General features: G+C 35.8%; 1 protein-coding gene across 1 annotated transcript; it reads left to right on the forward strand.

Annotated features, from left to right (window-relative positions):
* The first annotated feature begins 1,423 nt into the window (after window positions 1-1,423).
* On the forward strand, window positions 1,424-9,970 carry LOC123223479 (auxilin-related protein 2-like). Its single transcript, XM_044646641.1, has 8 exons — window positions 1,424-2,217; window positions 4,867-6,538; window positions 6,620-6,752; window positions 6,823-6,923; window positions 7,058-7,123; window positions 8,218-8,307; window positions 8,976-9,152; window positions 9,432-9,970. The coding sequence occupies exons 1-8, from the start codon at window positions 1,577-1,579 to the stop codon at window positions 9,468-9,470; spliced, it is 2,919 nt and encodes a 972-aa protein (XP_044502576.1). The 5' UTR covers window positions 1,424-1,576; the 3' UTR covers window positions 9,471-9,970.
* Window positions 9,971-11,876: the final 1,906 nt, after the last annotated feature.

An 11,876-nucleotide genomic window follows, 5' to 3' on the forward strand; every position in this document is an offset into this window, starting at 1 on the left:
TCGAAGGCCTGTCATAATAGCAAACTCATACGGACTGAATCTGACATCCACATCATTAACTCGAAACCATAACTCTTCTCGCAAGGTCACCTTATTTACTGCTCGAAAGATGAAGAAATGTATTAGAACCCCACTAAATCGACTATCCTTTAAGTCCAGGAAGTGTCTGAAACAGGTACGTCGAAAAATTTGTAATTGCCTCTCTATTAATAATTCTTTTATCACGGCTCCCACATCTCTATATTCACGTGTAGTAACTTTAGCCTTGAAGTGTTTTTCGGGAGGAAATCGTATTTCATCCCTGCCTTCGTCCCTTTTCCTCTTTTGTCTAGCTCCTTGTATGAAAATTAAATTACAATTATATTAAATTTATATCAATTTTATATTATAAATTATTCAATTCTATGTATAAAGGTCTTATTTGAAAATATCAAATTCGAATTCTACACGTCAAAAAACTTAAGATGGATAAATTTCAATTTGCCCCTCATATGAAAAATATTAAAAAAGCCCTAAAATTATATATAATCACATTCTGCCCCCTAATTCCAACCACACGAAATCGCGTGGCGGATAACTCTGGAAAACCGTATTTTGCCCCTATCGCATGAATTTTAGGGATTGACCGTAATTTTGCATGTCAACAAACTTTTCTAATTTATATTCTGCCCCACCACATGATGAAAAAGCACATTTTCACCCCTAACCACACGATATCGTGTAGTCTATGAAGTTTGAAAAGTGCAAAAAACCACCTCGTCTTCAACAATTCTCACCACACGAATTCGTGTGGTCACTGCCCTATTCGTGTGGTGACTACTGAATTCGTGTGGCCACATTTCACCTCCCAAACTTCGTTTTTCAAACTCCATTTCAACAACAATCAACTCTACACCTAATCTAACACAAAAGCCCTAAGAAGAATTATCAAAATCACCAAAAAATCAAGTATTTTCGTCAAAAATTTCAAATTGAAACCCTAATGCTAAACACCCAAATTTCACATCAAATCGCTCAAATCATGAACTGAAATGCATAAAGAGATGACAAAGGTTGTTTTACTAACCTTTTTGTCAATAGTTGTCATCGGAAACGTTGCAAAAATCGTCAGAGAAAATCGAAGTTGCCAAGTACGTGAAGACGCGAATTCGAAATTTCTGTTTTCATGTGTTTGGTAGTGATGTGCGTGGTTATGACCGATTTTGATATGAGGGGCATTTTCATCTCTTCACAATTTTGGGGCAGTTTCGTTTAACGATAAAATACAGGGGTAATTTTGTTTTGCCCCCTTATCTTTGGGATAATTATTTTAATTTCCCTTTAGAATTTTCTGTTTCCTAATAAACATATTTCCTCTCTCTACCTTATTATTGTTATTATTTTTTGAAAAACATCTTATTCAATAATCGACTGTTTACCCTCCATTTTTTTTACTGTCATTTTTTTCTCTCTCTTTGTTTGTCTTATTATTATCTTGATTCGTCTTTCTCTTCCTCCTCTCGCCTTTGTTTCAGATCTAACAATTTCAAAATTTTTACTTCATCTCCGCCGTAGATCTTAATTGTACTCCGAATCAATGGACGATTTTCCGGGTCTTTTGGCCAGAGATTTCGGGCTCAAACCGCAGGGAAAAGCCGCCCCCATGGCATCGTCTCGAGCTAACAATTTCTCAACCGCCAATTCAAGTTTCGGACTCGGATCTAATAATCCATCCGATTTTTCTAAATCGTCATCGTTAAAATCGAATCACGTATTCGATGATCACGATCCCGATGGATTTTTGTTCAACGACGTCTTCGGTGGGCCACCGAAGTACTCCTCCACTTCGTCTGTGGATTCTCGAGCAGGCAATACGTTCGAGTACGATTCGATTTTCAAAGACCAGAGCGCGAAATCGAAGAATTCGAAGGCGAATTTGATGCCGTCGTTTGATAAGCCGGTGTACGATGATGATATTTTCGAAGGTTTGCCTGGACTGAAGAACTCGTCTGTGGCGACGTCGCCGCCATCGAGCGCGAAGTTTGATGATGTGTTCTCGTCGATATCCCGTTCACCGCCGAAACAACGGAGAGCGAGAGAGAGTTCGCCATTTGATGATCTCTTGGGGAATTTAGGTAAAAAGGAGAATGAATCGAGAGTCAAGAAGGAGAAAGATGCTTTGGTGTTTGATGATTTGTTGTCTGGTTTTGGTCGTAGTAGCTCTTCTAGTGGTAACAGGTATTATTTATGTTATACATTTTGATTGGAGTGTAACTGTATCAGCATTTTGAGTTTATTCCTTGAGATGATTAAGTTCTTGATGTGGTGCTTAACTACAATTTTTTTATATTCAAGTAGCATTGTTGCTAATATTAGGTCATGTGAAAATTTCTTAGACACAGTAATAAACGTGAAAATCTGACCAGTAATGTTAACATTGTGGAGATTAATGTGAATCTATGTTTTTGGGTGTTATATTGTTTATATGCAAAAGACTGTTAATACCCACAAGACTAGGGAGTCAAAGTGCTGCATAATTATGTTGTTTTTAAACTAGTCATTTGAGAGATCATTGTATTTGGGATCTGTGTCAGCAAGTTAATGTGAACTAGATTTGGTAATTCTTGGAGCGAAATGTTGAGTTTGTTAGAAATCTTATTTTAAATTGTCAAATTTGTAGAATAGAATTCAGTTAACCCTAGTTGGAGAACATGTTATATAAGTTTCTGGATTTTGCATTTTGGAAAATTAGCCTGGGGTTTTGACAGATTGATGTTATCGTTTTAGTTATGCTTCAGTGTTGGAATATTGAGTAAAGTTCCATCAAGTCACTGGTTTCAGATATATCAAATTTTGGTTTTTTGTTTCTCTACCAAGAATACAATATAGGTTTGCTTGTGTTCTTCCTTGTATATTGTTATGTGGTACCTCCAAGAATTTAATATTTGGAATAGACTGGATTGGTTAAATAAGACCTTCAGCCAATTTCTACCTTGTACTTCTCTGTGACAAGGCTTCTGGTAAGAAGGAAGCAGCATTTTTTTTACAGTCAAATAGTACATTAAAAGAAAATGGGGAAATAGACAAATTTCTTGATTATGTTTCAGAGACCATAATTCTTGAAGTAATTTCAATTATTTGGCCGAGAAAACATTGGAATTCTGCATACTATTTTAAAATTCATTGTTAAGTTTTGAAAATATACAATGAATATGTAGATATGTCATTGAAGTTTTCTGTTAATGCTAAAGTTTTATGTTAGGATCAAATAATAATAATAAATTAATGATATATATTTAAATTAGGATAGTATATTTGATTTAATTATAGGATATTTATGATAAGATATTTGATTTAATTAGGTTGAATATTGGATTTAATTAGGATAAATATTTGATTTGATTTAAATAATATTTGAATTTGAATTTTAAAATATTGGAATTATAAATATGAGTGATTAACATTAAGGAGGGAGAGAAAAATATTTGTTTTTCAGGTATTTGGGCAGCCATTGATTGATAGGGAGTCTACGATTTTAGGGGAGGAGCTCATACCTCTTATTTATTGTCAGTATTATATATCTAATATAATATTTTTATTGGGTCACCACCAAAGTGGTATCAGAGTAGTATGATTTTTATTGGGTCACCACCAAAGTGATGCAAGATGAAAATGGAAGATGAAGGTTTGTCCAACGATTGACACGATTTAAGATCCAAGCAATGTGGGCAAATAGAAATTGTCTTCGTTGTGAAAGAATAGAAAAACCCAATCATAATTGTGAATGTAAGTCATGGGTGGTTCTTATGGTGAAAAAGGACGAATTGGATGATGATAACATCGTAATCGTATTTGATGAGAAACAAGAAGAAAGAGAAACTCATTTGGTTGAAATGGAAGATTTCGACAAGGAAATTGAGGAAGACAATGAGATTGAAGTTCAACCACCATTGCTGTTGTCTGAGAAGGAAGGTGAGGAACTCATAAAAAAGTGTGTTCAACCACCATCATTGCTATTTGAGGAGAAAGTTATAAAAAAACCTGTAATTGACAACGAAAACAACGAGATCAAGGCTGGATTAGGAGTTCTTGCTGTAGATGACATTGGATTTGGCGAGAAAAAGGTTCTAAGGTTGGGATTTGAAACAGAGGTGACCATACTGAAGATGAAATATATCAGAGTAGTGTTTTTGGCAATGACAAACAACACGGAGTTGATGTTTCCGACCAATCATAAAGAATAAAACTATGTGCACAAATAATACGTATAACTGTGTGCACAAATAGTTGCGTGTCAATGTATAATCGGATATTGTTTTATCTCTAATTTAAAATTACTTAATAATGTGGTGATATGTCATTGTTTGTGCAGAAAGTTGTATACATAGCACTACTCAATGACAAACTAGGAGGGTTTTTCCAAATTGGGTAGGCAGAAATGAACTTATTGGAAATATAAATATGGGTGATTGACATTGAGGGGGAGAAAAATATTTGTTATTTGGGTATTTGGGCAGCCATTGGCTGATAGGAAGGTTTCGGCCTTAGGGGAGGAGCTAACACCTTTTATTTGTTGTCAGTATTATTTATTTAATATAATATTTTTATTGGGTCTCCACTATTTTGCATGTCTGCAGTTTTATTTTTACAAAATTTAATCATTATTTATACCACTTAGGTAAAAAAATTTTTATGCTACCCATGCAATTTTGCATAATATTGAAGTTCTTTTCAGCGGTATTGCTGCCATCAGTATATACGATATGTTAGTGAAAAAAAAAAAAAATCTTGCAATTCAATTATTGTTGCTGATTTGAAGAATTTGTAATCCTTCAAATCGATATACTGGTTGATATGTATATATAAATCTGTATCCCCTTTGCACAGATCAACTTCAGAATCCAGTGGGTTCCAGAAGCCACCTTCTACTTCAACAAAGACAGCATCTAGTATGATGGAGGACCCTTTTGTAGTCTTAGGGTCAAATTCAACCCCTGTGGGTTCATCAGAGGTATTTACTGATCCACTTGAAGAGGTTGGTAAATTCAGTCGGTCAGAAGGTGCAAGGATGAATGGTTCATCTGCAAGTGGGGGAACATTTGATGATTTAGATCCTCTCAACAGTCTTGGGAAATCAGTGCCTCCTGTTTCAACTGAGGTCAGTAAGAGAGGGGAGGATAGGAGCCCTTTAAGATCTGGAAGCGTTAGTGGTACACAAACTTATCACAGTAAAGAATCAATTAACAGGTCTTCTTCTGAAAATTCTGAGGATTATTCACGGAACAGAACTCCCATTGACAATTTTCAGGGATCTCATGATCCCCTATTTAATATGCCAAGTGTTTCAACCGATTCTCTTAAATCTGTTGGCCGATCTACTTCACCCCCATCATACATGAGTGCCAGTCCTAATGAGATAAACTCACAGATCAACTCAACTTCAAGATCTGAAGAAATATTTGAATCATCTGATGACATATGGCTTACTGTGTCTGAGATTCCTCTTTCTACGCAACCTACAAGTGCTCCTCCACCTTCAAGATCCCCACCTCCTAGACCGACACAACATTCAAAGTCAGAGCCTTCCACTGATGCAAGAAAGAAGGTTAATGATTTTCCTTCTGTGTCTAATTCTCCTCAGTATTCTAATAGCCCTAGGTCAGGTCGTGCTGCAGCCAGGGGCTTGGTGGCATCACAAATAGATGAACTTGAAGATTTTGCCATGGGTAGGACCTGGAATAATGCTAATGAATATGGAGAGGTCCCTCCCGCTGAAGATGTGGAAAGCTCCATTGCTGCTGCTGCCATGAAGGAAGCTATGGACAGAGCTGAAGCTAAATTCCGCCATGCTAAGGAAGTGAGAGAAAGGGAATCTTTAAGGGCTGCAAGAAGTAAAGAACCTGTTCAACTAGATACAGATGAGAGTGCTACATTGGATGCTCAGGAAAGACTAGATCGTGAGAGGCAACAAAGAGAAAAGGTGGAGGAAGAGAGAGAACAGAGGAGACTTGAGAGAGAGAGGGAAAGAGAGAGAGAAAGGGAGGAGAGGGAGAGAGAACAGAGGAGACTCGAAAAAGAGAGGGAGCGAGCTAGGGAGATTGAAAAGGAAAGAGAAAAGGCCAGACAAGCTGTGGAAAGGGCTACTAGAGAGGCAAGAGAAAGGGCAGCTGCTGAAGCTCGACTGAAAGCTGAAAGGGCTGCTGTTGATAAAGCAAATGCTGCAGCTCGAGAACGTGCAGAAAGGGCTGCTGTTCAAAGGGCACAGGCTGAGGCTCGTGAAAGGGCAGCAGCAGAAGCTAAAGAAAGGGCAGATAAGGCTGCTGCAGAAGCCAGGGAAAGGGCAAATGCAGAAGCAAGGGAGAGGGAAGCACGAGAAAGGGCATCTGTTGCTAGAGCTGAACGAGCTGCTGTAGAAAGAGCTGCTGCTGAGGCCCGAGAAAGGGCTGCTGCTGCAGCAAGGGCAAATCAGAACCAACCAAAGAATGAAAATGATCTTGAATCCTTTTTTAGCATGGGTGCTCGACCAAGCAGTGCACCTAGGCCAAGGGCCAACTCTTCAGTAAGAAACTGAGCTTTAAATATTGTGTCCAGTTCATTTATTGCCATCAACCAACCTGACTTGTTTGAATTTGTATTTCAGGATCCTCTTTTTGATGTTCACAGCAAGGGAGGGCCTGAAGTAGGGAGGAGGACCTCTGTTGGAACCACTTCTAATATGAAGAAAGCTTCTTCAGAGACAAATATTGTTGATGATCTTACTTCAATTTTCGGAGGTAGTATTGCAAAATATATTTCTTTATCTGTCAATTATTGCTAATTGACTGTTCTACTTTATTCTAAAAGCTGCTGGATCATCAGCTGGGGAGTTCCAAGAGGTGGAAGGAGAGACTGAAGAAAGACGAAAGGCCAGGTTGGAACGGCACCAAAGGACTCAGGAGCGTGCGGTATGTATCCTTTGTTTCTTGAATCATTAATGCTGTACTTCTGTGTAAAAAATTGGGAAAGTGTAGACAGTTTACATGGTTTTTTCCAGCTTCTTGTAGTTAATCTTTAGAAACTGTTGAATATGTATGATCAGGCAAAGGCTCTGGCTGAGAAGAATCAACGTGATCTCCAAGCTCAGAGAGAGCAAGCGGAGAGACATGTAAGTGGGTGCAATGAATTTTTTTTGTGGTGCTTATGATTCTTCCCCTATCCCCTATCCCCTTGATAACTGAGGTTTGGTTTAGTTAAGAGAGACGGTTTCATGAAGGGAATAAATTTGTGGAGTTCTTTGTAATTTGAGGTCATTACATGGATAATCTTTTTTTTTGTGAACGTATGCATTCTATCATGTTTTAGATATTTTTTCTGGTAGCTCCAAATATGATTTTCCATCTTTGGTTTTCAGGCTTTAATTTATAAATGATTGAAGTAGGTAAGTGTTGAGTTTTGAATTAGTGATATGTAAACATTTTTAAATGCTTGTTTTTGCATGAGATAGTGTTAGACCTCCATTTGTGAAGGTGTACTAGAAGAGGAGAATCTGTTATGCTTAAGGAATAAAATAGGTTAGAGGCTTTGGGCAAGAAAAGGGGGTTTTTTGATGGGGAAGCTTCAGCCGACAGTCCCCTTTTTGCTATGTGATGTGTTAATCCTTGTTCTGCTTTCTCTGAGTATTGTGTTTCTTCTTTTCTCTATTTTAATCAATATTATACAGGCTCCGGTTACCTGTTCCCTGTTTGTTATTAGCTTCGCTTTTGATTGTTATTATTTCTCTGGTTTTCTGTGTTTCTGATCTGGATACTAATATATTTATTTGCCTGGTGCAGTAAGTCTGAAAATACTTGTCTCTGTTGGTTTTGGTTCTTATGTCTTCTCCAATGTAACCAATCTTAGAAATAGTGCCGGTCTTTTGAGTTGGATCTCATAACCTAGTTTGGATTTACCAAAATTGACTAACCTAAGATATCTATTGGTGGAGCAAGAAAAAGCATCAATTTTAAAAATATCTTGAAAAGTTTAAATTATTTTGAATATATGTGTATCTCAAGCATGATTTCATGAAACTAGGTTCTTGTATTCTCATGGCTGAAGCTTAAGTGCTGGTTATTTATCTTCTTTGGGGAAGTGCAAAATGAAAATATGATCAGTACATACATACTTCTATGTGTTTTGGCTTGGCTGAAGTGTCTTCGGGTTGAGGCTATTTTCATATTGTTTTTCACCTGCCTGATTCTGATCTAAACTGAATGTCAGAGAATTGCTGAAACATTAGATGCCGAAGTCAAGCGTTGGGCAGCTGGGAAAGAAGGAAATCTACGTGCTCTGCTAGCAACACTGCAATATGTAAGTTATTTATATTGTATATTTTCTTTTGAATGTTTACCTTATATTCCTAAAAGAAGGATTGTATTATATGCATGGATAAACAGCTTCTTGTTGCCATAGTGCTGAAGAGTTCAAAGCTTTGGTTTCTTACCAAGATATCAGGGATTTAGACTCCAATAGGACCACCTACTTGGAATATTTAACAAAAGGTGGATTTTGCCGTTTTTCGACTATCTGATTCTGCAGACAATTTTTTGTCAAAAGTTACTCTAAAATTAAATGTGATGATTAAGTTTCTGGACCTCAAACTTTGTGATAGTGATGCAATTGTTTGATGGATTTCTCATCATTGCTAATACCATAAATGTATTAATCATCATCAATTTCTCATTGCTAATAGCATAAATGGATCTATCGTATTTGATTTCTCATTGCTAACAGCATTATATTATCTATTTAGCTATGCAAGAATACCTTCCCAATCCCTTTCCCTTTCTCTCACGAAAGCGTAAAAGCATGCATGTATGCATACACCTGTACACAATTTTAGGATTTGGAAAATCATTTTTTATTTTCCAATAGATTTACAGCTCTCTTTCATTAATGGATGAACTTAGTTTAATTTCTTGTCATGATCTTGGTACTGTTATCATCAACTGGTCTCCTGAATCTGTGTATAACATCAGGTGCTTTGGCCTGAATGTGGTTGGCAACCCGTTTCTTTGACTGATTTGATTACTGGTGCTGCGGTCAAGAAGCATTATAGGAAAGCAACTTTATGCATCCATCCTGACAAGGTGCAACAAAAAGGAGCCAATCTTCAGCAGAAATATATTGCTGAGAAGGTGTTCGACTTGCTGAAGGTATAAAGACCTGATTAAAATTTCTTATATTATGCCTTGAAGATTTCAAAAACTATTTACTTTGTTTTGTTTTCTGAGTTCAATTATTATATCTTGTGCACCTGATGTAGATGCCATTTGTGTAAAACTCTTTCTTTTTAGGAGTACAAGTATGAAGTCTTCTTATTTAGTTTGTGTTGAATTTCCTGTTTTGAACGCATTTTTTGTGGGTAATTTCAGGGTTTGAGCTGTGATATGCATGTTTTCTTGTTCTTACATTTCCTCTGTTATATTGAACAGGAATCATGGAACAAGTTCAATTCAGAGGAGCTCTTTTGATTGCTGTGATGGTTATTTTACTTGAAGCTTCTTGATTTGACTATTACACTATTTTTGGGAGTGGAATTATATGACTTGGCAGATGATTCCCCTTTCTGCCAGTGTAATCCATTCCAAATGATGTGGCTGGTGGAGGGGCACTCGAGAGTTTGACCAGATTTCGAGATGCTTAGGTCCAACAGTCTCTTTATTAGGGTTGCTGCAAATGCTCCTCTGATATTTGCCTCAGAAAATTGTGATCTCTTGTTGGTGTGGAGTAAAAATTCTCCAAGACCCCATCGGGTTCAGTCATTCCATTTGTTTGAGATGAAGCATGTAATTTTTTTTTGTATTAATTCTTTATATTATTCGGGGGTTTTCTTTGGATGTAGAGTTTGATATATCGAGTGAATACCAATCATGGCCATTACTCTCGAACTGACTGTATGAAGCAATGTATGATTGTGAAGCCGCGAAGATAATTCTCGACCGGACTACTGATAAATAATTTTTTAATTTCATTTCTTGTTTTGTATAACTTGTTTAATTTTCTTGTTCAAAGTTACAAATCAAATTTCCTCATTCTATTATGGGCATGAAAACAACTCCACTACCTAATCGAAATTGTTTAGGGGAGGATCAGTCATTTAAGGTAGCCGTTAACAATTTTTGTGATTGTATATGTAACATATTATCAAGTACATTCATAATATATAATTCTGTTTAAATAATGACATTCAAAAACATGAGGGGCAATAAGCATCAAGAGAACCAAACGTTGTATTCCTTCGTTAGTATAACTACTGGATTCTCTTTTAGTTAATGGAAGTCTAGCTAGCTTAGTTTCAGGTTCAATTCTGTATTTGTTTTGAACAAATCGAGTTTGAAATGAAAAAGATCAATTTGTTGAGCTCAAGTCGAAGAACAGTTCATTGAGTTAGAGCTTGGTTTGAGATCAATGTCTCATTGGTGTAGTTTGACTTTTTTTTTTTGGTTCAGTGATTTTTCTTCTTTTTTTTTGTTGTTACATATTATTTGTTTGAGTGAGCTGAATTTGAATTAACTCTTGTTTAGGTTCAACTTAATTTGAATCGACCCTAGTGACTCTTAATTAAGATCACTTTATAGTGTGTTTGATTGCATACATCATGGGTGAATATTAATATTGTTAAAATTTTAAAAATTAAAATATTTTTTGAGTGAGCTGAATTTGAACTAACTCTTGTTTAAGTTCAACTCAATTTGAATCGACCCTAGTGACTCTTAATTAAGATCACTTTATAGTGTGTTTGATTGCATACATCATGGGTGAATATTAATATTGTTAAAATTTTAAAAATTAAAATATTTTTTGAGTGAGTTGAATTTGAACTAACTCTTGTTTAGGTTCAACTCAATTTGAATCGACCCTAGTGACTCTTAATTAAGATCACTTTATAGTGTGTTTGATTGCATACATCATGGGTGAATATTAATATTGTTAAAATTTTAAAAATTAAAATATTTAAAACTGGTGGCTATGGTTGACAAGGCTGTCAATCCACAGTCATCAACATTGCAGATAGAGAAAAACTATGCGTTTGAACAAACTGTACAAATATATATGTATAAACTGAAATGACAGTTTGTGATTGGGTGATATGATTGTTTACTATTTTTCTTTTCATTTTAAAATATTCCAATAAATACTATAAAGATGAATTTATATAATTTATTTATATATATAGTATTTTTCATATAACAATTAATGGCGTATCAAATAATACAATACTGATAAATGTATCTCTAACACTCTATTATACACGTTAACACTTTTGAGTAGATCTTCGAAAACGTTTTCTAAACTATCTAAACAAAGAGTTGTTGGTGACAATGTTTTGTTTAAAAAAAAAAAGAAAAAGATTAGCCTATCTTTTCTGATTAAACACTCACTAATGGCTTCTCTATTCAAATTGTAGGTAAATTGTTTGACGATCAAACTCATGATGCCTTAGAATGTGAGTTAGTAAGCACTCTCTCAAACTTCTTTCTAATCCATTTCATCTCTATTTGGATTTCTCATTTGATCATATGTAATCATTCTCTTGGGTATTTATCCCTCTTGATCGCATCAAATCTTTCCATTGGGTATCTATTCCTACCAAACCAAGTCTCATTTGTACCTTTTCTTCTACGTATAGGTATACACTTGACAAGTCATAGGTGTACATAGTTTGTTCTTGGACGTACAATCATTCCTAGGTCAAGTCTCAAGTGTACCTCCTTTAAAACACTAAAGTATGAGCGTACATGCTTTACACATACGTGCATACCTATTCAAAGAATCGCACACACAATTGCCCTTTACAAAATTCCTTGGTGTACATGTGATTTGTGAAGGCGTATAAGTGCATGCCATATAATGTATGGGTATACGTGCATACAAAG

The sequence above is a fragment of the Mangifera indica genome, chromosome 8 (genome assembly GCF_011075055.1).
Source record: "Mangifera indica cultivar Alphonso chromosome 8, CATAS_Mindica_2.1, whole genome shotgun sequence".
NCBI lineage: Eukaryota > Viridiplantae > Streptophyta > Magnoliopsida > Sapindales > Anacardiaceae > Mangifera > Mangifera indica.

Bases quoted from the DNA above. Each gene is read 5' to 3' on its own strand.
- LOC123223479 (XM_044646641.1), top strand. From the start codon at position 1,577: ATGGACGATTTTCCGGGTCTTTTGGCCAGAGATTTCGGGCTCAAACCG. The intron at 2,218-4,866 runs GTATTATTTATG...CCCTTTGCACAG, and splicing joins AGCTCTTCTAGTGGTAACAG to ATCAACTTCAGAATCCAGTG. The intron at 6,539-6,619 runs GTAAGAAACTGA...TTTGTATTTCAG, and splicing joins GGCCAAGGGCCAACTCTTCA to GATCCTCTTTTTGATGTTCA.